Source organism: Penicillium verrucosum (assembly GCF_028828655.1).
Source record: "Penicillium verrucosum strain IBT 35672 chromosome Unknown utg000001l_segment0_segment0, whole genome shotgun sequence".
Taxonomy (NCBI): Eukaryota; Fungi; Ascomycota; class Eurotiomycetes; order Eurotiales; family Aspergillaceae; genus Penicillium; species Penicillium verrucosum.
Window position 1 is genome coordinate 189,671 of NW_026643210.1, and position 27,040 is coordinate 216,710.

General features: G+C 46.8%; 6 protein-coding genes across 6 annotated transcripts; 4 read left to right on the top strand and 2 right to left on the bottom strand.

Annotated features, from left to right (window-relative positions):
- Positions 1 to 329: 329 nt before the first annotated feature.
- Positions 330 to 1,489, top strand: N7516_000051 (putative alcohol dehydrogenase; the record flags this gene model as incomplete). The annotated part of the gene is made up of 2 exons (XM_057212773.1): positions 330 to 1,139; positions 1,193 to 1,489. The coding sequence occupies 2 exons, from the start codon at positions 330 to 332 to the stop codon at positions 1,487 to 1,489; spliced, it is 1,107 nt and encodes a 368-aa protein (XP_057074656.1).
- Positions 1,490 to 1,786: 297 nt separating this feature from the next.
- On the top strand, positions 1,787 to 2,573 carry N7516_000052 (uncharacterized protein; the record flags this gene model as incomplete). The annotated part of the gene is made up of 3 exons (XM_057212774.1): positions 1,787 to 1,921; positions 1,988 to 2,356; positions 2,412 to 2,573. 3 exons carry the CDS (start codon positions 1,787 to 1,789, stop codon positions 2,571 to 2,573), a joined length of 666 nt encoding a protein of 221 aa, XP_057074657.1.
- Positions 2,574 to 12,293: 9,720 nt separating this feature from the next.
- Positions 12,294 to 14,936, top strand: medA (transcriptional regulator medA; the record flags this gene model as incomplete). The annotated part of the gene is made up of 5 exons (XM_057212775.1): positions 12,294 to 12,325; positions 12,431 to 12,512; positions 12,672 to 12,837; positions 12,920 to 14,412; positions 14,472 to 14,936. 5 exons carry the CDS (start codon positions 12,294 to 12,296, stop codon positions 14,934 to 14,936), a joined length of 2,238 nt encoding a protein of 745 aa, XP_057074658.1.
- Positions 14,937 to 16,253: 1,317 nt separating this feature from the next.
- Positions 16,254 to 18,564, top strand: trpB (tryptophan synthase TRP5; the record flags this gene model as incomplete). Its single annotated transcript, XM_057212776.1, has 3 exons — positions 16,254 to 16,389; positions 16,458 to 16,761; positions 16,833 to 18,564. The coding sequence occupies 3 exons, from the start codon at positions 16,254 to 16,256 to the stop codon at positions 18,562 to 18,564; spliced, it is 2,172 nt and encodes a 723-aa protein (XP_057074659.1).
- A 635-nt stretch (positions 18,565 to 19,199) lies between these two features.
- Positions 19,200 to 21,184, bottom strand: N7516_000055 (H(+)-transporting V1 sector ATPase subunit B; the record flags this gene model as incomplete). Its single annotated transcript, XM_057212777.1, has 8 exons — positions 19,200 to 19,486; positions 19,554 to 19,772; positions 19,893 to 20,481; positions 20,547 to 20,708; positions 20,763 to 20,798; positions 20,860 to 20,879; positions 20,938 to 21,022; positions 21,086 to 21,184. The coding sequence occupies 8 exons, from the start codon at positions 21,182 to 21,184 to the stop codon at positions 19,200 to 19,202; spliced, it is 1,497 nt and encodes a 498-aa protein (XP_057074660.1).
- A 3,259-nt stretch (positions 21,185 to 24,443) lies between these two features.
- N7516_000056 (universal stress protein family domain protein) lies at positions 24,444 to 26,599 on the bottom strand (the record flags this gene model as incomplete). The annotated part of the gene is made up of 4 exons (XM_057212778.1): positions 24,444 to 24,637; positions 24,700 to 24,761; positions 24,826 to 25,565; positions 25,633 to 26,599. The coding sequence occupies 4 exons, from the start codon at positions 26,597 to 26,599 to the stop codon at positions 24,460 to 24,462; spliced, it is 1,947 nt and encodes a 648-aa protein (XP_057074661.1). The 3' UTR covers positions 24,444 to 24,459.
- Between the last annotated feature and the right edge of the window lie 441 nt (positions 26,600 to 27,040).

The window sequence follows — 27,040 nt, forward strand, 5'->3', positions numbered from 1 at the left end:
CATGCTCTGATGTTAGGCGAGCATGCTATGAATCTTGGTGCTTTTAGTCTCATGTGTCTCATTTTGTTTCAATTCGAGCTTTGCATTCTGAAATATATCAGGGTATATGGACACTTGTTTCCAATTCCCATCAATTGTTCAACATGTATGTTGTAGTCTCGGACAATCGGAGTCCCAAGACGCACAATCAGCAAATCTAGCAACCTCGGCTATCGATAAGCATATAAGCATCCCCGCACGAGCGCCCTGACTTCCAAGGCCAAGGTTTCAAGGTTTTCATTCAGATTAATTTATTTTTTGATACATATCTTCATCTAGCACATCTAGAAATGTCTAAAGCAATTTATATATCCCCAATTGACGGCAAGCAGGGCAAGCCAGGCCAAGTCTACTACCCGCTCTCCCTTCGCACCTTGCCCAAGCCTTCCCCGCAAGGGGGTGAGCTACTGGTGAAATTGACTGCTGCGGCGCTCAACCACCGCGATGTCTTCATCCGCCAACACCTCTACCCCGGCCTGAGCTTCGATGTGCCCCTGCTTGCAGATGGAGTCGGTACCGTTGTCAGCACTGGCCCGAACGTCCCCAGTCCAGAAAAATGGCAAGGGAAGCGGGTGATCTTGAGCCCCAGTGTTGGTTGGAAGGATTCGCCTGACGGGCCGGAGGATGCCACTGGAAACCGAATCATGGGAGGCACCGAGGCTTATGATAAGGGGACATTGCAGGAATATATTACTATCGAGTACTCAGAGGTCGAGGAGGCCCCTGAGCATCTCTCTGATGCCGAGGCTGCGGCTCTGCCCCTGACAGGCTTGACAGGCTGGAGAGCTCTGATTACCAAGGCCGGTGAGAGGAACTCTGGGGATGGTGCTGCTGTCTTGATTACTGGCATTGGTGGCGGTGTGGCTCTGATGGTGCTGCGGTTTGCTGTTGCGAGAGGTGCGCATGTCTTTGTGACAAGTTCGAGCCAGGAAAAGATTCAGAAGGCCGTTGAGCTAGGTGCGACCGGCGGTATTAATTATAAGGAAGATGGCTGGGAAAAGAAGCTGTTGGGTATGCTCCCAGCTGGGAAGAAGAACTTCGATGCTGTCATTGATGGTGCTGGTGGTGATTCTATTGAGAAATCTGTCAAGTTGCTCAAGGTGAGTGCTATAGGACATTTATTCAATTACCGATGAAAGTCTAATATTCACAGGCTGGCGGTGTCCTTTCTATCTATGGAATGACCGTATCTCCTAAGATGGCATTTACGATGTCTGCTGTCCTCAAGAACATTGACGTCCGCGGTTCCACGATGGGCTCCCGAAAGGAGTTCAAGGAGATGATTGACTTCGTTACTGCTAAGAGGATCCACCCTGTGGTGTCGCGAGTTCTGCAGACTGAGCTAGATGACTTGGCCGCAATCAACGAGCTGTTCGAAGACATGAAGCAGGGCACGCAGTTCGGCAAACTGGTGATTGAGTTTGGCAAGTCTACGGGTAGTAAGCTGTGAACATATTCTTGCTACGATTCCCATGAAGTCATGCCTATATAGCTGTCTATACACTTATGATACATATCAATTGAGATATTTTTGCAGCAACTACGGGTGTTCTTCGTACCTTCCTCCTGGGCCGCCTCACTTGACGTATCACCACCATCACTATATCACAATCTATTTGCATCTTCAGCATGTCATCGCCACTTTTATCTCTCATCCTCTCTTATTAGAATCCAATCGAGTCACCCAATCTCGAGCTCACTCATTGTATAACCAATCCTTTCATTCATTTCCGATCCCACCCCCAACATGAGCTCCAAAAGGGACCGCATCCCCATCCGACGAGTCTCTCGCTCCATTTCTCGCGGAAATGGTCATATATCTCATGTGTCGGACTCCCGGCATTTCCTAGATGATTCGTGGGATGATGAAGGTAGTTTCCAGGTATTGCTGCATCGGAAAAACATCGACCGTATGAAATTTCCCTGTTGATACTAACAGTCAATACAGTCCTTCGACGCCAGTCACTATGCCCTTCAAACCCTCAACAAGCAGATCGAACGAAGACTCGCAAAGCTGCAAGCCAATACAGTCCGACTGAAGCGTGAACTGTGGCTGCTCCAGCGACACATCAAAGAATTCCGCCATCCTCTTTTCGAGAACTGGGAAGCCGACTTGCTCACTCGTCTTATCGAGGTTGCTCACGCCCATCAGTATAAGAAGCTGCCAGTCGGCGTTGTGATCGGAGAGTCTTCGTTTGCCGAGCGAGAAAAGATCAACCATGCATACAGCACCGCAGCGAAGGGAATCCGCATGCCGACTCTTCGTAAGCTTGGTCTTTCGGAGAAGTATCATCAGGCTCTCCAACGATATTCCGAGGTGAGTTACTGTCTTGTTTTCAGCGTACCTGGGTCCCATAACTCACATCGATCAGGTCGTTCCTTATCGAAGTCAGAATCCTTTCCAGACTGAGTTTGCATTCGCCAAGTGGCTGGTTGAGGTGCGGGACGATAGACCAGAACTCTATGGATTTTGGTCCAAACTTTTCCCCGTCTGTTACGACCGTACCGTCCAAGAGAGTGCTTCCATCTTCTAGAGGCCGAGAATCACCTCCTCATCCCTCACGTTTCGTTTTCTTTCTATTCCTGGTAAAGCATCCAACAAGAGGCTAGTGGATACAATACAACATAGCAACATAGTTGGAGATCTTCTATTTCTAGAAGTTTGTGGGTCGGGTGTTCCGACCTGGTTCTGCCCCCGTGCGGGCTATGATCATTGTGTCTCATCTCAGCTCTCCACATACAGCCAATTCTATTCTTATCGAATACAGTGCCTTTTTTGGTCAGATACTGCCGCATGGCATGACTTTATAAAAAAAAAATTAACCCTAATTGTCCCATGAACTAGTATAACAAGGATGATGTCTTAGCTTTCTTCACTGATCGGCAGCGCACATACCTACAGACTACTACCGTTGCATCAAATTCTCGACTATAGATCACAGCTAGGACTCCGTACCTAGGTATTCACCGGATATTCTAATCCATAAATAATAAACGTGTCTACAACATAAATGTCAAACGCGCTAAACTCACTGATAAGGCGGGCAGTTAGTCCTGTCATTCTGTTCGAATAGATAAACAATCCAATGAACAATAAACAATAAGCAATAAGCAATCTGCAACGAACTCCCACGTCACGATCCCCCCAAACCCTATTCCAGCAATTATCCTACTACATGACGCAGTGTCAAAAAATCAAGTTGTTGTACGGAGCATACGGAGAGTACGGAGGACTCCGTACTCCATACTCCATACTCCATAGCCGTAGTACAATAATGTTCCCGCTCGCTAATAATAGCTCCTTTCTTTTTACGGTGTACTATTGTAAGCTCGATGTTAAATTCAGAGTGCGAACTAAAAAAAAGTGAGACAGCCCTAAAACGGTATATACAATATCCTTGCCCTGAACAGTTTTAACTTGGCACGAAGCTAGCGCAACGTTCTCAATTCAATGGCAGCTTGATCAACCTCGTGGACCGCATTTCAGGGTCTACCAGCTTCCCCGACCCCGACTCGGATATGTTCCGAATGGTCTTGTGGTTTTGGGTTTTTTTAGGGGGTTTTTTTCCTTTTTCTTCTTTGGTTTTAGGGTGGTTTTCGAAATAGGCTTAGTCTTGTAAATTTTACCGATATTCACCCGATCGCTGTTATGTACTATGCCATTTACTCATATAATCCAGGGAACGCAGGTGGAGCGATGAAGTAAAGAAAACCGATCTTTATATCTGTATATCCAAAATAAAGAGGTAGTATATTGTACATAATGTACCATAGAAGTAGAACCTTGGAAGGCTGGTATATTAACCTTAAGGTTAATGGTTCATGTTATAAAAACCGATAAAAGTTGCTGCCTACCTTGGCATTGACGGGACAAAATATACCTTGGTACATCAACAATCCACGTTTTCTTAAGTGGAGACAAGCGCATGGAAAAGAAGTGGAAAGCAATGGATAAACCCATAGACCGTGTACTTTTACTCAAGTCAGAACTCTGTCCTGGACTGATTAACCGGATCCGACAGAACTAGAATGGGGGTAGTGTGGGAACGATTGACCAAAGAGAAGGAATTGACTGGAGTTACCAGCGAAGTAATGAAGCAGCGAACTCGATTTGGGATGGTTTAGATTGATGCGAAAGTGCTGCCAAAATTGGATGCGCCAAAAAGGCCAGAGAATGGGTCCCGGGATTTCAATTTCAATTTTTTTTATTTTGTTCTGATTGGTGAGATTAGATATATATGGATACTCCACTTCAGGTACTTTTTTTACCTTTTTACCGTATGATATAACTATACCTACCTAGGTAGGTAGTTATCTAGGTAGGTACCTAGATAACTACGGAGTCCGCGGACTACGGAGTACAACATACTTTAAAGAAGTTCAACGTTCGGGTTCTATAATAGAGTTTGGGGGCGAAACTACAATCTACAATCTAATAAACTTGTACATCAATGGAGCTCAAAAAAAAAATAGAGTTTAATAGGTTCACTATACTGACAGCTTTGGTAGAATTGATCGGAGGTTCCATCAACCTGAAACCGTACTTCGACTTCAATTGTTTCGATCCACGACTTGATTTGGGAAGTGAATCAGATTTTGAGTGACGATTGTCATTATGGTGCTTGGAGGGGTGGAATTATCGAATTCTTTTTTTTTTTTTTTTTACGTGGTGTGATGTGGTGATATATACTATACTCCATCAACCTACATATATTCACTTCTACCACAATTCATACGCCTCCTTTTCAATTTCAAACCACGTTAATAGAAAATTGATATACTATTATACGTCACTAAAAAGTCAAATATAATATCGCAAACATATACTCCCGTAATCATACATTCAATATCTATCCAATCCCAGATTCCGCCTAAGCTTGTATGTTGTAAATCCGAACCAGATCGCCCTGAAGATCTCCGTCCCAGCCCCTGGCTCGTAGCTAGCACCCAATGAGCTACAAGTTACGACCCAGGCCACCACGTTTTCCAGACGGCTAAGGAAATCTAAAATCAAGAGAGTTTCCTACATATGCTTGATACGAGTGAAGGAAGACGGAGAAAAAAAAAAAAAAAGAAAAGAAAACAACGCAAAACTCAAAGGACACGGGATTTCGCATCAAATCCACGACATCAGCTAATCAGCTAAGATCAACACTTAAAACGCCCCAGATATAAGGGTCTTTCCAAACAGGCAGTAAGCATGAAAGCAACCAAGACCCTAAGTGGGTACAAGATCAACAATCCGAGAGTAGCGCAATCTCTTCATTGGTCATGCTAAGGACATTTTGCAACAAAGAGCTCATGGAAGAAGACCCTTTTTCTTGGCAATCCTTCCAATTCTGCTCTCTCCACTGAAACATACGAGCTCGAATGACTTCAATTCTGATGCAACGGGAGAATGCATCGATGATCCAATATGGAGATGTCTATTAGTTAACCTTCTCGCAAAAGTATGACCGTGACAAATCCCGACATCTATAAACCCCGGTTTGTAAAGATGAAACTGATCCCCTGCTGCCAGTTTTGACCGCAAGTCCCTGCGATAATCTTGTTTCTCATCCGGTGTTTCATTGTTATCAAAATATCATCAAGGTTACCACCGGAGAATAGAGGCACGCTAAACGTTAATACAGAGGATATAGCCAATACTATTAACCGGACTACCGGGGGAGATTTGCGGATTTAGCTCCGTGCCTGAAACAGTTAATCCTGTTTTCTATCTATCGGGGAACGCTAATTATCTCGAGGGCAGGCGCGGAACCTCATTAACATTCATTCCCTGGAAGCGCGGGCGGTATGGGTACGTTGTATATTCTAAATGTCCTTTGTATGGACGTACGCTTCTGATAACCGCATTTTCCTCTCGATTGGCTAAGGTTAAAGCTAGCACCGGTTTCCACCGTTATATAATTCTCTGCTTGTGAGTGGCTATCGAGGATGGAGCTAATAAGGCGGAGTGACAACTCCTCTACAATAGAAGGATCGTCGACGAATGAGGCTACCCTGTAGGCGAAGATCTTCGTTGCAGGGGGGCCAAAAAAAAGGAAGACCATGGAAGACATGCAGTTGATTCTGAGGCGTGGTTTGCGATTCTGATTAGCCATTCAACATGGGTAAAGAGGCGCTTGATTCCTGCCTATCATTCAACTTTAAAGGGTACAACAACGATATACGAACCCCGACATTGAAAGTCGGATTCTTCTTCACGTAGAATGAAGATACTATGTTGTATGTTGTACGGAGTAGAACAGACAGAGATGCAAGTGAGTAGTCGGACCACCTCCCAAGACGCAAAGCGGACCCACGTCACATTCCTCCGAGCTATGGTGCAGTACAGACCCTCATGCGAACAAGGGCAAGCCGGTGATCTTCGACCCCATCAACGACACGGATATATATTTTTTTTTTTAAAAAAAAATATTCATTCGAGGATCGTTTCCGTTTGTCTTCCCCCTTCGCGAACAGAACCAGGAGGAGCTGAAATCCAAAATGTAAGGGTGGATGAATCCGAACCAGGGCAAAGAGAGAAGAGAAAAGAGCCCGTCAGTGTCTCTGACGATGTTTCACTCCGATGGTTTGTTTCCCCCCATGATGCGCGTACCAATGCCATCCCACCATGCAGCAAGGTCTTCACTTCGCCCTTGACATATCTTGTTCCTGTTCTCCTTGGAAATTTCAATCCCTCGAAGGGATCGTGGACGAAGATCCTTACCACAATAATTTAATATTCCTCCTCAACCCGTGCTCGATATGCACTATTGCCTCCTCCCCCACACGCAAGAAAGGCACAGACACATACATACATACAGACAGACAGACACGAGTGGCGAGATCACGTACATAATATTGACGGGATAGGAAATAGACGCGCAGGCAATAGTGCGGTTGTACCTGCATATTCCAAATATTGGCTAGAAAGGGCAGAGATACAGTTAAGCTGTCACCCTTTACTCCGGAACTGGTACGGAGTAGGCGGACAAAGGTCCGAGGTTGAAGAAGCAAAGCATAGCATATTGTTGACGCGCCAGAATATGTTTAAAAAAAATTTAAACAAATTAATTAATTACAACATAATAAATTAACGTTTATTAGGCGCGGGGGTCTTTTTTTTTTTTTTTTTTTTTTTTCCAATATAGGCAGAAAGATAAACAATAAAAGATAAAAGTAGGAACCGGAGAGCCCGAAGCCTGGATGATGGTTATCCGCTCTCAATAATATCATAATAGATATATGGCATGGAGCCCTCTCTGCCAATGGTAATGTCGAGTATACGAGTACTATACTAGTATTGACTGGCTCCAAACAAGGTTGCAGCTCCGAAGCCCTGGGGGTTATAGTGATCCGCTTTTTTCTTTGGAAGCTTCGAAGGTTGTGGATGAGCCGGAATGAAAAATTATTTGTACCTTTGAAACGCTAGTTAGGAGACGGGGGTTGATCAATGGAGATACAGGGTCTACTTTGGGGCAATGCAACAGCTTTGATCTTTTTTTTTACCTTTTTTTTACCCTTTTGGGGGTTTTCGGGGGTTTCGGGGGAGGTTGGGGTTTTGATGTGGGGATTGTATGTTTCTCCCGAAGATTGACCGAATTAAAGGTGTGTGCAAACGCAAAGATTCCCCGTTTCTCCGTCCTCCGTACTCCGTACAAACTAATAAGATTATTTCATTGGGGGGTTTTTTTCGGAATTTCTTTTTAAAGGGACAAATGGGATTTGATATAGATTGGTCCCTTTGATGAGATGCTCCTTGCTCTGCTTGATATTTGAGGGGGGTGGTTGGGTGGGTGGTTGGGAGTATATGAACATCAACATTGATATTTAGTAACATTTAGATATGTAGGGAACGGAACATTATTAACTACCTAACGAATAGCAAGGAAAGAAGGAAGGAATCAAACAATAATCTAAAATTTTTCCGAAGATTTCTGAAGAAGCCGTTGACCGTTTTGGACACGATCGCTGATCCGATTGAAGCTTCTTGGTGAGATTGCTGATCATGGCGCGCTCCACTGTATTGTTTGAATGAGCCCCATTACCGAATTTTGAATGTTCCGAGGTTGATTTGTATGACCACATACTACTCCGTATTCCGTATTCTGTACTCCATACTCCGTATTCCGTACCATAGAAATCAGAAATCTCGTGTCCACTGTACGGGACTGTCTTTAACGTGGCAAAATCGCGGAGACAAGCGCATAGCTTATCGATAAGGTGAGCACATTTTGATGGCCCCTTGTGGCCCCCTTTTTTTTATCCCGAGGTCTCTTTTCTTATAACATGGAGCTGCACAAAATAATAAATCGGGAATTGTGCCGAACCGTTAACGCCTCTTTGGTTTTAGCGTATTTTTCTTTTCTTTTTTTCTTGTTTTTTTTCTCCTTCTTTTTTCTATTTTTTCTATTTTTGCTATTTATTGACGTTTTTTTTCAAACAATATAGGAGCGAAATAAACTTAACCTTCTTTCCCAAGGTCCTTCCGAATATAGATCGAACCCTTGTCCCTATGATCTCATACAAAACTGTATCCCTATGTTGTATGTTGTATGTTGTAGGCAAGAATTGAAGAAATCCTCACGGACATTTTGGATTCTATTTTCAACATCTTGCGTCTGCATTTGCGCCTGCGTCTGCATCTGCATCTGTAACAATAACATGGTTGACGTTCTTACGGAACTGCAGACCTTGACGCGCTGCGTCGGGTAATTATCTTGGAGAACAATGATCTCCTACGCATAGGGATGTTGATCAACACTGGGGAGCCCGTGGGCCGGGAGCCGTTGGAATAGGAATTTGTGTACATGTAGTATACATATATATGTACATGCATCTAAATATATATACTAACGTCCAAGTATGTATAACTTGAAGTGAGAGGGAATATATATAGATATATAGATATATATCTAAATATATATCTAAATATATATCTAAATATATAACCGAGAAGATGAGGTGACAGTGCAGAGTGCCCAAGTGGCCAGCTGATAATGGAACGGTCCCGTTACCTCGAGGGAGCACGGATGCCCGGGTTCAAGAGTCATCCCCGATCGGGTTTAGAAAGGACCAGAACAACCAATCACAGGATGGGACCCTTGCATAGTCAGGCCACCGAGTCACTTGAAAAGAAAATGCAAGGTGTGCTAAACTTAGACCCTTCGTGTTTTTATGTTTTTGTGTTTTTGGGTTTTTTTTTTTTTTTTAGTTGGAAAACCTATTAGATTACCGAGGTTGGTGTTATTTAGACATTTTTATACGAATTCGTTTCTATTTACATTTACATTCGGGTCAGATGATGGTAAGCTTAACAGTTTCCCTTGGAACCTGGGAAGGTTTACAATCTTGCTCGATCGGGAAATATCTGGGGATTTACTTTCACTCATCTGTGGTATGGAGTACTCTATACAGAGAATCTATGTCGTGGGAGTACATTCCGTACATGCAGCCTCGTGTCGGGGAACGGAAAAAGAAAAAAAAGTGAATTATCATATTGACCGACATGACGACACGAGATGTACGATCGTGACGGCCCTATGTAGAGATCGGAAGTGGAGCATCTGGAGTAAAGAGTGAAAGAAGGGTCCTTTTTTTTTCCACTTTTGTTCGGCACAGATGACCCAAGGTTCGGCGTAAGGAGATGCTGACAAAGGGGTCAACCTCAGATCATATTAGACTGTAAGGAAAAGTACTGGATGGGGAAAAATATGTTGTGAAAAAGGGTTTCCGACTTGAAAAAGTCCCCGAAAACTGAAGTAGGGGAGCTAAATATAAGGAGGAGACCAAATCAAAAAACATAACATAACAAGGTTGCCGGTGAAGCTTTTTGATTGGCAGGGATATAGTAAAGAGAGGGGCCCTTCGGAGAGAGTGCTCGTTATAGACACACTTCCTGATTCGATTGACCTTGACCTTGTTGACATGGATTCTTTCTCGAGGGTTACAGCACTCAACCCTTTGGGGAAAACAAAAGAGGCTATGGCTTGTAAAGTCACCCGGTAAAAAAGACCATATACACAACAGCACAAGGTAACTATCGGGCTGAATTCTATATGGTTAATAAGGCTATTACTGTTCTGCAGAGATAAAACTTTTTCTTTTTCTTTTCTTTTCCCACATGCTGGATAGTGCTCCACTTTTCCTTTTCTGGTGGCTTGCACCGCTAGGCCTGCGCTACTAGATTGGTGTTTATCCCGAGCACATTACCACGTTCCTGTATTTTGTCCCCGATGATATGTCGTTTTTGGTTGTCCATTCCGAGGAATACTCTATAACTAGAAGATTATATATATATATATAGATATAGATATATATATTATAACATATGCCCAAGATATTCAACGTCATATCTAAAAAAAAAATAAAAGAATATGTGGATCTGACTGGTCGGACATCTCGGAAAGCAAAAGTCGGCTTCTAGTGGCTTGCGACCTTTTCGTTTGTACCTATGTTGTAGGTAGATTGCTCCGCCCTGATATTTTGATACTCGAGAATTATATAATTATATCAAAACCCTGGATTGTGTGACCATGGTAAAGTACTCTCTCTATCTCTGTATTTATGTATATCATGGGTAATAATACCTTTCAATGCCAAGTTTCTTCCCCCTCTGTGCATCCCCCGCCAGGATTTCCCACTAGTCTTTTAGTCTGACTCCTTTTGAGAGGATCAATTTAATTGATTTTTTATCTCTTTTTTTTTATATATATATTATTATTAATATTTATGAATTCTGACCAAAATATAATAATAATATAATAAAAATATATATAATATAATATAATATAATATATATAAAAAAAAAATAAAACTAAACTAAACTAAAAAATCATCCCCCCACAGCTGGCCTTATACAGTTTAGGTCGTAAATTGTACTGTGACCTGCTCTCCTCTGCTAATAATAATCCATATAATCCTCAATCAGTTGCTTTTAACCCTTCTGGTCCCATATTCCTTGCATCCCACTTTCCATCCCCTTTGAAATTTATTATGACTTTCTAAGTCACACATTCGCTCACCACGTTCGCTCTTACGCTCGCTTATCCGCTGCTACGAGAACCACGTTCGCTACGTTTATCGGAATTATATCTCGCCTATAATATTAAATTCTTCTTTTTTTTTTTCCCGCCTTGCTGGAAGACTGGATTTTCCGACTTGGATATTGGAAACCCCGATTTGGAACTAAGGGTCGAAAAAGAGTGTTCTTCGCCCCGACACTGCGTTTGCGCGATATCTTTGTAGATCCCCGTTTGCTCCGCGGTCTCAGTTGAACATCCAACCTTCGAAGAAAGAAAAAAAAAGGATTCTCTTCAGGCTTTTGTACTTGCGACAGGCTATACTGGATACTGGATACTGGCTATTGGCTATTGGGATATTAGGATATTGGACAACGGAAATTCAATCAATCGCTGAATTGTCTCGGTTGAAGACACTTCTCGATCTAGCGGAATCGCCTCTGTTTGGAAGGGTCTCAGATTCATTAAGGAAATATTGGCGACAAGAAAGGAACTATTCAGGCAGATCGGTTCATCAGCTTAAGGTTAGTATCAATGTGCACCCCTCCCTTTGCCCACGGTCTCACTTGTTCCCCCCTCGTGCCTTGCATACTTCCTCTTTCGGCTCTTGATCTTTGGTTATTCTCCTTGCAGCTGGAATTTGTATTCTTTGAACTATACCAACGACTGGAAATGACGATAGTTGTCAGAGCCGTCGGATAGCTTCCCCGTCCCGCTATTGTTCAAGTGTTTGTTGTTGACATTTAGACTCTTTCTTCAGGTTTAACCACCCTCGGATCTTGCATATTATCTTGGGTCAACAACAGAAACTTGGTCTCAGATCAGACCTTCTTTTTATTTTTCACTTTGATTCATCTCGGTGAGTGCATTTCCCTCCTCCCCCTCCCCTATGCACCGATCCGGTTTCCATAGTCTGAAAACGTTCTCGTATACTCATTAATTGAGTAGCCTATCATCGTGATCTTATTCATTGTGGCCCAATCTTCGTGACATCTTTCCCGAAACATCTCACAGAGGAAAATAAAGAAAAGCGAAACCTCTCCAGTCCACGCTCGTTGCTCTCGTCATCTCCGACCAATCTCGGCTCTTCCCGTCACAATTGGCGGTGGGACATTTTCCTTGGACATCTCCTAAGCCCAACTAGTTCTTCTACTTCACTTTTATGAACCTTTGGGCATTACGGTCGAGATCTAAGTCTATTTCTGCAGCCAGCCGTTCCTAGTTTCAGCCTTGGTGGTTTATTCCTGAATGCTGATTCGAGGCCTTTCGTTGCCAATTTTGTGAGACCAACAGCAGCTTCATCTTGTCGCTCGTTCTGTCTCGGAGAGCACTCAATTTTTGCTTGTGCTTTTCGACCCTACAATCGTTTTGGAATAAATTCCCAGTCATTCGCTTCAGGAGGTTCTATCTCGTTGCACTCGCTGCAACATCTTCAAGCTGGCTTATTCGAAGACACACGGTGTTTTGGTAAGATTTTCCCATCTTTTGGACTCTGTTTCTCTCTTTCCTCTTTTCCCTTGTGGATGCCCGCATGTTTTCGTTCTGTTTGGATCTTCTCAACCCTTGCCCTATTTTCAGTGTGAGAAACCTTCCCGCTGACCTGTGTCGCTTCTTGTTCCGTCACAGTTCGACCCGGATTTTCAAACGCCTCTTATACTCGGCGAGTCGTTGGATCTGTCGGACTCAGAAGAACCACAGTTTGTCGGTGCATTTTCAGACGGCCCGTGGGCCAAGTCTGAGCCCATATTGTCAATGTCTGCTTTCCAGAAGCCCGTTGCCGGCGCCATAATAGGTACGTTGCATTTTTGAAGAACTTGTTTTTTTTTTTTTGCCCGTGATTTTGGGAGTATCCCGTTTGCTGAGACTGAACATAGATTATGGTTCCGCTCGGTCTTTGCAGGATGCGGCTTCTTACTCGAACTACGGTCAATCACCTTATGTGACCACCCCGATGGTTCCCTCGCCTATGGCCGATCAGGCAAGTCAGATCTCGGATTGTGTTCCATATCTGCCCAACGAATATGCTAGCTCGTACGAAGAGTCTCAGTCACCCATGTTGGGTACACGCCACCGTCAGCTACCCGAAATTGTGACTTACAGTCCCCAGCGGGGCAGTGAGGGAACTAGGGTGATGGTGCAGATCCAGTGCCCCTATGACCTCCATGCTTCCTCATATGCAGCTTTGTATGTTGTTTTTGGCTCAAAGAAGTGTGAATCACTCCCACATTTCCTTGGATTCCAGGGCTCTGCGTTCCAGTACGGTCTTTCGGCGGATGTACCTACATTCTTGTCTACTGGATCCCCCTCCTTTGCTGTTCCTCTGTCCGTCTCAATGGAGACCCAGGATGATTGTCCCGCTACATCTCTTCAGGTTGGTGTGTATACCTATGAGCAAGTTTCCCACCATTCGCCATCAGAGGATTCCCGCAAGAGGAAGTTTTCCTCATACTCTGATGTTCCTGTGCCATCTGCCAAACGACACACCGGATCTGTGATCCCCAAGGTTGAGCATCACGAGGGATACCACAGCCGCTCTGTGTCTGCCTCTTACTCGCCTTACTTGCAGGCTCTTCCCTCCATGGCCGGGTTTGTCGCACCATATCATGCTGCATCCTCTCCCCAGACCGGCTCTGGCCAATACTCTTCTGTTTCTGCCACTCCTCAGCCCGCCCTCCGTGTCCCCTCCCCTATCACCCCAGCCTGGAGCCCCCCTTACACCGTGAGCAATGATCCTCGCAATGCAGGTCTCCCCTTGACACATGGTCTTCCTCAGCACAAAGGTCCCACTACCACCCAACGTGGTGCTTCAACTCCCACTCTCATCCGCACTTCTACCATCCAAACGCACTCCATGCCCCACAACCCAGCCTTCAACCCTTATGCTATATATCCCACCAAGGCTATTCTCAAGCTCAACGGGGATCTTGATAGTATGGCACAAGGCTGGTCGAAGGAAGAACGCATATCCCAACGCCGCCTGGTGCAATTCACCCGCTCGCAAACTGGCAGCACCATCCAGGGCGAGTTTAAGGCTGTGACTCCTGAGGATCGCGCCCCGAGCAGTATCTGCATCAGCTGCATTTTATGGGAGGAGAAGGATGAGTGCTACGTAACCAGCGTGGATACCATCTATTTGCTTGAGTCCCTCGTGGCCGTCCGCTTCACTGTCGAAGAAAAGAATCGTATTCGCCGCAACCTGGAGGGATTCCGCCCTCTTACCGTCTCCAAGGCCAAGGTTGACAGCGAAGACTTCTTCAAGGTGATCATGGGCTTCCCTGCTCCCAAGCCTCGCAACATCGAGAAGGATGTCAAGGTCTTCCCCTGGAAGGTCCTGAGCCACGCACTGAAGAAGATCATTGGAAAATACGTATGTTTTTTGAACCTTCACGTCTCATCTTGACAAGTTACTAATATTCCTCTGTCTAGTCTGCCAGCTATTCCTCCACCGCTGGTGCTCTCCCCACACCAATGACCACCACATACACTAGCCATGCTAGCCATGGCACTGGTTCTGATTCTGGTACCGAGCCTCACACTGCCAACTCCCCGCAGTCTATCTCTGACTCTGGTGCTGGCCACAACTATACTAGCATGCCAGTCCAGAACTACTCCCAGGCCGACCATTCCGCCTCACACTTGTCTTCGGCACCCGACCTCCGATCCATGATCGCAGTGACCCAGCCCTATACATCTGTTGGCGGATACTCATATCCGGCCATGTGCCACCCCCAGAGTACCCACGGTCTGGCAGCCTCGGCTCCTCGACCACCTTGGGACATGCACCCTCTCGGCCCCAATCTTCCTCAAACCAGCCCACCAGGAAATGGCGGATGCTATACCTACTTGGATCCCGTGTACAACATGCACGATACGGCCCACGGTGGCCACTGATCCCCCTCCCTGCTGGTCCCTCTATTTGATTTCTTGCTGTGTTTGCCTTCCATTCTATTTTTTATACTTCCCCTCCGCCTTTTGAAGATACGATTTTATTTTTCCTGTCACTCCTTACCAAGCCCAGACAGCGGATTGCTGGCTTATCAGAGACAAGCTCTCTTCCCACCCGAAAAGGTAGGAAGGGCCTTTGTATCTGTTCGACCTCTCATCTCGCACATTGATCATGATTATACGTCCCTCCTTACACTACAACATTATTATGCCTGATGCCCCTACCACACACCCAAACTTGTGACCTTTGCATATCTGCTTTTTGACTTTTTTGACTTTGTTCCACTCTGAGACCTGTTCCTCGCATCTAGACGGTGTCTTGTTCATTCCTTCCTTGGGTTGCATATTTTTATATGCCGGGCATTGCGGCTTCCACTCCTTTCTTGCGCACAAAAAACATACATTCTGGGCTTTTGTACTATTATTCAGCATAGCGGGCGCTTGCTTGTCATTCCTTTTGCATTCGCGGGTTATTTTTGGATTGGAAATGGGATAGACCGGGGTTTTTGCTTTTTCTTGGAATCTTGGCGGTTTCGTCCATTTTATCCAATTCCTTGGTGAATTTTGGATGGGCCTCTTGGGTGAGGATGTTCTGACACTACGGAGTCCTCTTCGTGTGTCTCGGGTCATCCTTGTCTGGCCCCTGTTTATTTTTCACTTCTCTGTTTGAAAGTTTTGTTCGGAGTTGGTTCGGTACTTTTACCCACTTCTTGTTATTTCAGCTGAGGGTTGTTGCCACTTACTACCTACTGCATTGTTCTGGCGTTTGGGACTTGAACGGTTGGACCGTTTATTATCCTTAGTTTTGTGCCTTAATTCTACCTATTCTGGATCATAGTTGTTGTATTGTGGATCATCAGATTATTTTCACTTCAATCCTTCTTAATCAGTCTTGTTTCTTATAGAATGTACATCTACCCTCCCTATGTTGTATGTAAACCATATCACGTGAAACCACCAACCCTATATTTTGTCCCACCTTTTATGTAGAAATGATAAGGTCAGCTGACCTACTATCTTATCATGACACGTGACGCGGGGCCAACCGGCCTCGAAAAAGAGTAATTGTATTTGACTCATACAGATCGTTCTAGGTTTGCTTTTTGTAACACATCACTCCTCCTGTCCCTCACCTAACCATCCGCGCGCAATTATTTCATCTTGCACATATATATAGGGACCGTTTGCCCACAATTGGCCTCTTCCTCTTCCCTTTCTTCTTATCTACTCTTTTGCCCCGCCACTTTTGCATCGCCTTTCATCATGGAAGCTATCAAGCAGACTTTCGCAAAGTGCAAAGCACAGAAACGTGCGGCCCTTGTGGCCTACATCACTGCAGGATATCCCACAGTCGAGGAGGCTGTTGATATCCTCCTTGGTCTCGAGAATGGCGGCGCTGGTAATTCAACCCCAAGTGAAAGTTACTCCGAGGGACGATCTTTACTGACATTCCTTCTCACATCTCAGATATTATCGAGCTTGGAATTCCTTTCACAGACCCCATTGCTGATGGACCAACCATTCAGACTGCTAATACAAAGGCCCTTGAGAATGGTGTCACACTTACTACCGTCCTTGAGCTCGTCCGCACTGCCCGCAGCCGGGGTCTCCAGACCCCTCTGATGCTCATGGGTTACTTCAACCCCGTCCTCAAGTATGGTGAGGAGCGTATGCTCCGTGACTGCAAGGAAGCTGGTGTCAATGGTTTCATCATGGTTGACTTGCCCCCCGAGGAGGCTGTCCGTTTCCGCGACCTTTGCTCAAGCGCTGGGTGAGTTTGTCTCTTCTTTTGAAATCTTTATCACTTGTCTATGATTGTCCAACATGCTTACCCTGTTTCAGTCTCTCATACGTTCCCCTTATCGCCCCTGCCACCTCCGATGCTCGCATGCGTCTTCTCTGCAAGATCGCAGATAGCTTTATCTATGTTGTTTCCCGCATGGGTGTGACTGGTGCCACTGGCTCCCTGAGCGCCAATATCCCCGAGCTTCTCAACCGCGTCCATGAATATTCTGGCAATGTCCCTGCTGCATTGGGATTCGGCGTCAGCACCCGTGAGCACTTCTTGTCTGTCCAGGATCAGGCCGAGGCTGTTGTCATTGGTAGCCAGATCATCACTTGCGTTGGAAAGGCCCCTGCTGGCCAGGCTGCCAAGGCCGCCGAGGAGTACCTCTCCAGCATTACCGGACGCAAGCGTGAGCGTGATGCCACCGGCGCCTTCACTCGCGAGATCAACGTTCTCGAGGCCATTGAGAAGGCCCAGCCTTCTGGCCAGGTTCAAGCTACCAAAGTTATTACTGATGCTGACACCCCCGCCGGACCTGGTCTCGCTGACCAGATTGAGGCCCTCAACGTGACAAAGGATGTATCCTCCCAGCCCTCGCGCTTCGGCGAGTTCGGTGGACAGTACGTCCCTGAGTCCCTTATGGATTGCTTGGGCGAGCTCGAGCGCGGCTTCGATGTTGCCAACAACGACCCCAAGTTCTGGGAAGAATTCCGTTCCTACTACCCGTACATGGGCCGTCCTAGCAGCCTTCACCTGGCCCAGCGTTTGACTGAAGAGGTTGGCGGTGCCAACATCTGGTTGAAGCGTGAGGACCTCAACCACACGGGAAGTCACAAGATTAACAATGCTCTTGGTCAAATTTTGATTGCCCGTCGCTTGGGTAAGACCCGCATCATTGCCGAGACTGGTGCTGGCCAGCACGGTGTTGCTACCGCCACAGTTTGCGCCAAGTTTGGCATGGCCTGTACCGTTTTCATGGGTGCCGAAGATGTACGCCGCCAAGGTCTCAACGTCTTCCGCATGAAGCTCCTTGGTGCCTCCGTCGTCGCTGTTGAGGCTGGAAGCCGTACCCTTCGTGATGCAGTTAACGAAGCTCTCCGCGCCTGGGTCGTTGAACTTGATACGACCCACTACATCATCGGCTCCGCCATTGGACCCCACCCCTTCCCAACCATCGTCCGTACCTTCCAGTCCGTGATCGGAAACGAGACCAAGGAGCAAATGCAGGCCCAGATTGGCAAGCTCCCCGATGCCGTCATCGCCTGTGTTGGCGGTGGTTCCAACGCAGTCGGAATGTTCTACCCCTTCTCCAATGATCCCAGCGTCAAGCTTATTGGAGTCGAGGCTGCTGGAGATGGCGTCGATACCAACCGCCACTCTGCTACCCTTTCTGGCGGTTCCCACGGTGTCCTCCACGGTGTGCGCACCTACGTCCTGCAGAACGAGCACGGTCAGATCTCGGATACCCACTCAATCTCTGCTGGTCTCGATTACCCCGGTGTCGGCCCCGAGCTGAGCAACTGGAAAGATTCCAACCGCGCCACTTTCATCGCCGCCGACGATAGCCAGGCCCTTGCTGGTTTCCGTGCTCTCGCCCAACACGAGGGTATCATCCCTGCGTTGGAGTCTTCGCACGCCGTCTGGGGTGTCATGCAAACCGCCAAGACAATGGAGAAGGGTCAGAACATCGTTCTCAACCTGAGTGGTCGCGGTGACAAGGATGTCCAACAGGTCGCCGACGAACTTCCCCGCCTTGGTCCCAAGATCGGCTGGGAGCTGCGTTTCTAGGCGCTTTCTGATGTTCTGAATGCTTTTTTTTGCGTCAGGGTGAAATACCCTGACTGTTCCATATCCTTTTTTTTTTTTTCATTCCTTGATGCTTTTATGCTCTACATTTGCGGGAGGTCATGGAAAAGCGTTTTTATTGCAGATTTATGATTTTGAGATTTATTCTTTTTGGTTAAGAATGAAAAAAAAAAAGAAAGAAACATTGATATCCCCTTTTCGGTCTTGTTTTTATTTTTCGGGACTGTCTTCATAACCATAGGTAGATAGTTTTAGACTATAGAACAATACCAGTCTATTATCTACTCTACAACAGACCACGACAACATAACATCGACGAACAAACCGATCATCCCATAAATTTGTAGAGAGCAAAATATGGAATATATTTGATATTGTATCATGCCCAAGCAGGAAAAGACCAAAAAAAAAACAACCAAGAAAGATAACGAACAGCCGCACAACAACAAGAACATTGAAAAGATAGGAGTATATGCAATTGACATCGACAAAAACGGGACCTACTAATCCCCTCGCCAGGGCTCTCTAGCTTCCCACATTCACCTCCTCGCACGACGATAGTTTACCTCAACATAGCCCAAGACACAGGATTCAGCTCAACACACGACAGACATATCTCATGCGTCAATCAGGTTCTCATGCGAGTTATCGTTGGTATCCTTGTTAGGAATCTTGCGAGCGTGGCGGGCGTAGAACTCATCGAGAGTGCGCTTGGGGATGCGGTTAAGCAATTCCTTGGGGTAGATGCGCAGGAGGTTCCAAGCAAGGTCGAGGGATTCCTCGATGGTGCGCGCCTCGTAGGGAGACTGGCTGATGAAGGTGCGCTCGAACTTCTCGAGGAACTCGAGAGAGAGCTTGTCTTCCGAGGAGAGGGCGTCTTCTCCTACGACGGCTTTCATGGAGGCTGGTTGTAATGGTTAGAGATATTACCCGAAATGAGATTGAGGGGTTCTTTAGGGCAAATTGCTTACCGGCATCACGACCAATGGCGTATTTAGCGTACAGCTGGTTAGAAACGTCTCCGTGATCCTTACGAGTGCGGCCCTCGCCAATTGCGGACTTCATCAGACGGGATAGAGAGGGCAGGACGTTGATCGGTGGGTAGATACCGCGGTTGTCGAGCTGACGATCAATAAAGATCTGCCCCTCCGTAATGTAACCGGTCAAATCTGGAATCGGGTGCGTGATATCTGTGAAGGTGCGTATAGGTTAGTATGATTCAGGTTAGGACAAGCAAACATGTCAATGTCGCCAACCCCGAAGAGGAGAAGCCATCACAAAAAGGGTATAGCAATTTTCAAGCAACGCACCATCGTTAGGCATAGTCAGAATGGGAATCTGTGTAATAGAGCCATTGCGGCCCTGGACTCGGCCAGCACGCTCGTACAGGGTGGCCAAATCGGTGTACATGTAACCGGGATAACCGCGACGACCGGGGACTTCTTCTCTGGCAGCGGAAACTTCACGCAGGGCATCACAGTAGGCCGACATATCGGTCATAATAACCAGGACATGCTTCTCGAGCTGGTAGGCGTAGTATTCGGCAGTGGTCAGGGCAAGACGAGGAGTAATAATACGCTCAATAGTCGGGTCGTTGGCCAAGTTCAGGAACAAAGTAACACGCTCCATACTGCCGTTCTCCTCGAAATCGCGCTTAAAGAAGCGAGCAGTCTCCATATTGACACCCATAGCGGCGAAGACGATAGAGAAGTTCTCCTCGTGGCCGTCGTGGACATCCTTCGTGGGCTTGGCCAGACTCGCTTGGCGACATATACTGGCGGCGATTTCGTTATGCGGTAAACCAGCAGCTGAGAAGATAGGGATCTTCTGTCCACGAGCAATGGAGTTCATCGTATCAATAGCGGAGATACCAGTCGAAATCATTTCCTCGGGGTACACCTAGTCCGTCCGTTAGCTTCCCGTAGTCCCAGTTCTCTATCTTATAACGGTGGCAGTGCGCATACTCGTGAGTAAGGGTTGATAGGCTGGCCGTTGATGTCCAAGTAGTCCTCCGCTAACACCTTAGGACCCTTGTCGATAGCTCGTCCCGAACCGTCGAATGTTCGGCCCAACATGTCCTCGGAAACGCCAAGCTTCAAGCTGTGGCCACTAAACTCGACTTTCGTCTGAACGGGATGTCAGCGCAACATTCAATCATTTTCATAGGTTGGTTGTTGTACCTTCTTCACATCGACACCGGTAGTGCCTTCGAACACCTAGTTCACAAACGAGCTAAGTTAATGTCTTGTATGTTAGAGGCGAGCTTTTAGTCCGCACCTGCACAACAGCCCGGTTTCCTAGTTATAATATCAGCTTTCATACTCCTAGAGTGAACGGCAGAATGTGGGGACAGACCTCTGGCTTCCAGCACTTGACCACTCCGCTCTGAGCCATCTGGGAGCGTCAACGAGACAATTTCGTTATAACGGGGAAACTTGACCTATTTTGAAATGTCTTGTTTAGTATACAATTCCCGTATGTTGTTAGAACATTATAGACTCACATTGTCGAGGATAACCAGCGGTCCGTTGACACCTCCGATGGTATTGTAGCGCATCCGAGGCTTGATGGAGGACATCCGGGGGTCAATAAAGTCAGCCATGGCGAATTTGATCCTCCACGGGCGAAATTCAAAGTAGAAAAGGCAAGAATGGGGAAGAGAGTAAAGGCGGGACTGGGGGGGTTGGTCCAGCTGTCTCGATGGGGAGCTTGGGCGGTGACCTTGCACGTGATGAGGTCCAAGGTTACGTAGACCGGGTCTTCATTTCTTGGCGTTTGAGTGCTTTTTATATTACACCTTGGATGTTGTATATACTACTTGAACACATTTGGATGTTCATCTTTTAATCTTTCAAATCATTCTTACTATAAACACAAATAATGCAATGATGGTGAGCACCCCAAATCTTCCAGGAATTCCAGTAGATAGAACACACGCAGAAGTTGAGCGCTGCTCTTTAATCCGCGGTGTGGTGGTCGCAGTGAATACCCCAATAGCAGGCAATTCACTAAATGTGCTCGCACTGGGAGTCATCTCTGTCATCTCCACGGACTCTGTACCCGGCATGCCCGCATCACCAAGTAGCACACTGTCACCAGCCCGGGTACTATCCTTCGCAGACCACTGCGCTTCACTCTCATAATGGACACCATTAATGATAACGCCACTCCCAGATTGAAGCATAATCTGCTGACTCTGACTGCACGTGCCAGCCACATTCCGCAAGAAACAAGTCGGCAAAGCCATGGGCGGGGCATGATTGACTGCCGTTGAGTTAGCATCACCCTTAGACCTGAACGTAGCCAGATCCGCAGGTTGTCCAGAAGACAGGTCATTCCCACCCTGGATGATACGACTGAATAGCGTGAACATGGTCTCCGGCTGATAAGCCGGGATCTCGTGGCCTGCGTCATAGATTCGTGAGAACGAGAGGTTCCCAGCCTGTCGGACAACGCCGCCGATGTAAGTCTCATTTGTGATGATGGGGCTGTATCCTGCAGAATTGAAGGAGGATGTGTAATTGGAGGCTGCTGCAGCTACAGCGAAGGAAACTGCTTCGCCGCCCCGCCAGTTGCAGAGGTAGTCGCTGTCACCGTATATCAGGGCGACTCGCACGCCCTTTGCTAGCAGCGAGGCCAGCTGTGCTATTTGGCCGCCTCGGGCGCGGTCACCTGTCATTGTGAAGGCATAGCTCACGTCTTGGTTGGACGTGCTGAAGTTGACGGGTGTTCCGATGGATGACTGGACTGCTGCAGTATTCAGATATTCTAGGTAGAGATTTGACGGAAAGGGGTCTAGAGATGCCTGGGAGATGTCGTAAGGGCTCCGACCACTAGCTTCAAACGGGTTTATCACATACTGGTTGCAGTATATCACCGCGGATGAGCACTCGTCGGCTGCTGTATTGTTTCGATCTTTGGATGTTACTACTTTGCGGCATTTCTCAATCTGTTCCCGGCACCCGCCACTTTTCGAAAAAGAGTGCTTCATGCTCTTGTAATCGGCGACGCTGACTGCTTCAATGTCGTATGAGTTGCTATATGCAAAATCCGAGTAAGATGACCCCTGTATCACATCGTCCACACAGCCCTGGATGATTCCCAAGGAGACGAGATCAATCTTCAAGGTTTTGTTGGCTGGTAGCCTTCCCTGATCCAGCAAGTCATTCTGCTTTTCAAAGTATGTCGCAAAGGCTGGCCCATAGTGGCCCCCATAGCTTTCAGTAAACAAGTTAATACCGACGGAGTTATTCCCATTGCCACTAGGGTTGTATTGTGGAAATTCGGCCAGGAATGCCTGCAAAATATGCCAAATTGCCTGAGAGGAGATAGCCGTGGTATTGGTTGTATGGTCATGATCATGCGAAGGGAATGTACCATTCAAAAAGGTATTATGTGGCTGCTTTGGCGGGACTGATTTGGCTTGAGAATAGAGCAATCCAGAGAGAAGATTGAGGGATCCATTGGTGAGTGTATCGTATGAAAATCCAACCTGATTTGGCTGGTCAATGAATAGCATGTTTGAGCTGCGATCCCATCCCCAGGCCCTAGCTCGAGTCCCCAGCCGAGTCTTGTCAATCTCAACAACCTCACAGGGTCCAACTTCCTGAAACATGCCAATCATGCTACTCGACCCAGGTCCGCCATTGAGCCAGACTGTAAGTGGAGCTTTCTGAGGATTCTCCCGGGCTTCCACAAACCAAAAGAACGTGTTGATGGGATAATCCTGCTGAACCAGAGCTAGACTCGAAGGTGGGAGATTGACATAACCCGTATACTGCTTTTGGGAGCTCAAAGCGGTTTTGCAAGTACCCGGCAGTGGTGATTTGTACTGAATGGTGATATTGGTATTGGCGGGCGATGAGAGAGTGTTGACCTCAAAATCGTCTAAACTGGTGGATGGTGGGAAATTGGCAGTCACTCCAACTAGCAGAAACGACAGAATTCCCAGCTGAAGTACATGTAGTTTCATATTAGCTCCAAGTCGCTATATTGTTGTTAGAGGCGAGCCAAAACCAAGAGAGCATAAAAACAAACCACATGCATATTTGACAGCAAAAAGCAAAAAGAAAAAGTATTTGCAATTCAGAATAATATGCATCAACTCCACAAGAAGCCGAATTTCCCAAAGTGAGACAACCTCTCTTTAAGGCTGTTTGGTGCTTGTGTCCCTATCATTTACCTTCAGGTAGTGATCATTTATGTTGCCCCAATTTAGATGGTCTATCGTTATCCCAAATTCCCAACAGACCTATGTTGTACAGACTTGAATTTCTAAAAAGAGATCATCTCTATATGCGTGTAAATCAGAGACAATGTCTGACTCTTGGGGCTGTGGCGCCAAGCAGCTCTCATCTCTCGGCATCCACATTCCCCTGGCCGATTCAGCTAAGCCTAACTTGGACTGAGTCTAAGACTATAAATATAAAATACAAGAATAGTCGGCTGCTGAGGTGGTAAAAACAGTGCTGATAGTAACATTATGAATGAAGTAGTAGTTCAAGAATATATCTATATCTATATTTTACATTATACAAAGTCCAGTGCAGGGCCAACCTTTTTTGATTCAAGGTGTTATGTGCCTTAGACGCCCAATACTAAGTAATTAAGAACACGACCGCGCCACGACAAGCAATAATAACACCCAAGACCCGAATCAAGAACAAGAAAGTAAACTAGGAGAGAGGAGAGAAAAAAAAAAGGCATCAATAATGTGAAATCGTGGGCCCATGAAAAAAGTAGGGTATCCATACGCGTTAAACAGAGATAGTGAGAATCCAGATATGCACCATTCGCAAGATAGGCGCCTCGCCATGATCCGATTCATGAAAATGCAAGGCAGAAAGGCAGAGAGTAAAAGAAATAGAGTGCGCCGAATCAATCCACTTTGGCTTGAGCAAGACTCTTCGGGGTAATTAGATTATTGGACAGGCGCACATTTGTAGTGCCCTTGAGTTTGTCTTTCCACGTATGCCTCTTCAGCTTCCGGCGTGCAACCATGACCGGCACAGAGGAACTAGAAAGGAGATAATTTGAGAACGAACCGAGAAGGACACTAAAGGTGAGGTTAGTATTGGCCAGCAGCATGATACTGAGCTAGAAAGTCAAATCACTCACCCCTTCAGTGCACTCTGACCCCGCGCACCGACAATAACAAGTGTAGGTTCAAGTTCATCAATCTGAGAGTCATTGTGAGTAGGGATCAGAGATAATAAGAAGGTTGAGGGTGGAGAGAGTACTTACAGCTTCGGTGATCATGGACTTTGGGTTTTTACAGTGGATCACTTCCACGGCAATACGGACCTGCAAGACCGTTTTCCGCAGCAGCTTCACACAGGTCTGAGACACAGTCTCAACTGCCCTCACCCGTTCAGCCTCAGCGATCGACGAGGCCCGGGAATCAGCGGAATGTGTCTTGCTAGCAGTACCAGGGCCAAGTCGACCTAGGATCGTACGGGATGCATAATTCTGGTTGGCTTCTTTCGTCTGGGTGCCAACGACAGCCGTTGCATCTTTCATCACTTTGGCTCCCTCGCCGACCTGCACCGCTGACGCAGTAGTGGAGTCCTCATGCATGGCGTAGATGGCGAAAATCGTGTCTCCATCTCTTAGAACGGTCCCGATAGTCCACTCAAGGGCATAGACTGACTCTTCACTCAAGTCGGTTGCGATTAAATACTTCCGACGGCGACGACGGGTCCCATCGCCTTGATCCTGCGGACTTGAAAAGTTCCCGCGGACAATCGTTCGGATGGATCGGTTGTGAACACCGTTATCGATAGCTGACATGGAAATGCTGAGCTTCTGGGCACGATGAATGTCACCGATTTCAGCTTCATCCTCTGAGCCGTAAGGTGTGCCAGCCACTGACTGAACACGCGGGGTGGGGATATCGAAACTGGTCTGTGGATGGACCACGGCTTTCAAAGCAGATTTCCGCGGTTTCTTCTCCTGCCGTCCACTTGGGGGCTCAGGGGCTTTTTCTATACAATTTGAGATTAGTATATTGGATTTCCTATGTAATAGAAGCCCCCGGGCAAAACAACATACGTTCTTCGGGTTGCTTGGAATCATCATCCTTGGATTTTTCAAAGTCGCTTGGCGTTATAGATGTGATATCTGAGTCCTTCTTTTTCTTGCGGCCTCGTACACCTTCCAGGGTGCTGTCTTCGTCGCTCGAAGTATCGTTGGCTTCATCTTCACTGCTTTCAATCATGTTCTTGTCACTATCGAAAACATCCTTGGCGATTCTCTCCCCTCCCTCCTCCACCGCTGTCGGTTTGATATAATCAGGCAGGCTTCCATGGGGCTTAGTCAATACCTCATCTGACCTGTTGAATGTATCGTTCATGTTGAGCGATTTCCCCTTCCCTGGATTACTAGGGGCGGGGGTTAAGGTTTCAACGTGAACAGAATGACTACCAGAGGAACTAGGACGACCCCGCTCCGGTGAAGAAGTAGCATGAGAGTCGAGAGACGATCCACGCTGGGAAGATCCCCGTGATGAGTCTCTGTCTCTGCCACGGGCAAAGCTTCTCGGAAAGAGACGGCCAGACATAATGGCTGCCACACCCTTGCGGCTCTGGGACCTATCTCGCGCTTGCAAAAATCGCTTTTTGACGTGTGGCTGCTCTAGAGAAGTTGAAGCGATATCGGATTTTGCATCATCAATATCAAGGCCCGTAGTTGAGCGGACAGTGTCAACCACATGATCGGATGATCTACGAGGAAGAGCCTCGCGACTGGCGGTGGGCCTCTCCGGGGAATTTGGAGCGGATGCCATATCCGATGAACTGATGCGCAAAGGTGAAGATACGAGTGGCTCGACTGGACTGCGGGTTCCGCCTCTAGGCGAATAAGTTGTCCCGCCCGCACTCTTAGACTGCGGGGCAATCAGCAAGTTCTGCAAGGTCCGGCTTAGACCTATTGGTTTCTCGTTTATTTGGGTCGTTGATATTGTTGATCGACCATCCAAGCTTTTTTGTTCAGGAGAAGTTCGACCAGTGTGGTATGACATGGTGGCACCGTCTCCGGGCTGTGGGGAACTCAGCTCAACTCCGCCAAGCACCGAGGAATGTGGAGCAGATTGCCCTATGACGGTGCTGGCAAGGGGTTTGGGAAGAAAGAAGGAAAATAGGTCTGATAACTCTGATAGGTCTGGCAATTCAGAAATATCACAAACCGAGCCGACAGATGGGTTATTGATATTCGGGCAATCGGATTCTGCACCATCTGTTGTTAAAAGAGAAAGAACACAAAAAGAAGACAAAGAAGACAAAAAGGAGAAGAGGATCACAAGGAATCATCAAAAAAGAAGAATTGGGAAAAAGGAGCCTAAGGTTAGGCTTCTTACTGCAGCCACTTGTGGCTGCACCCCTAGATATTCTTCTACACACCAGTCTATTAGGGCACAAAAGGAGAGAGGACCAAAAGGTATCGTCGTATGCAATTACAAAAC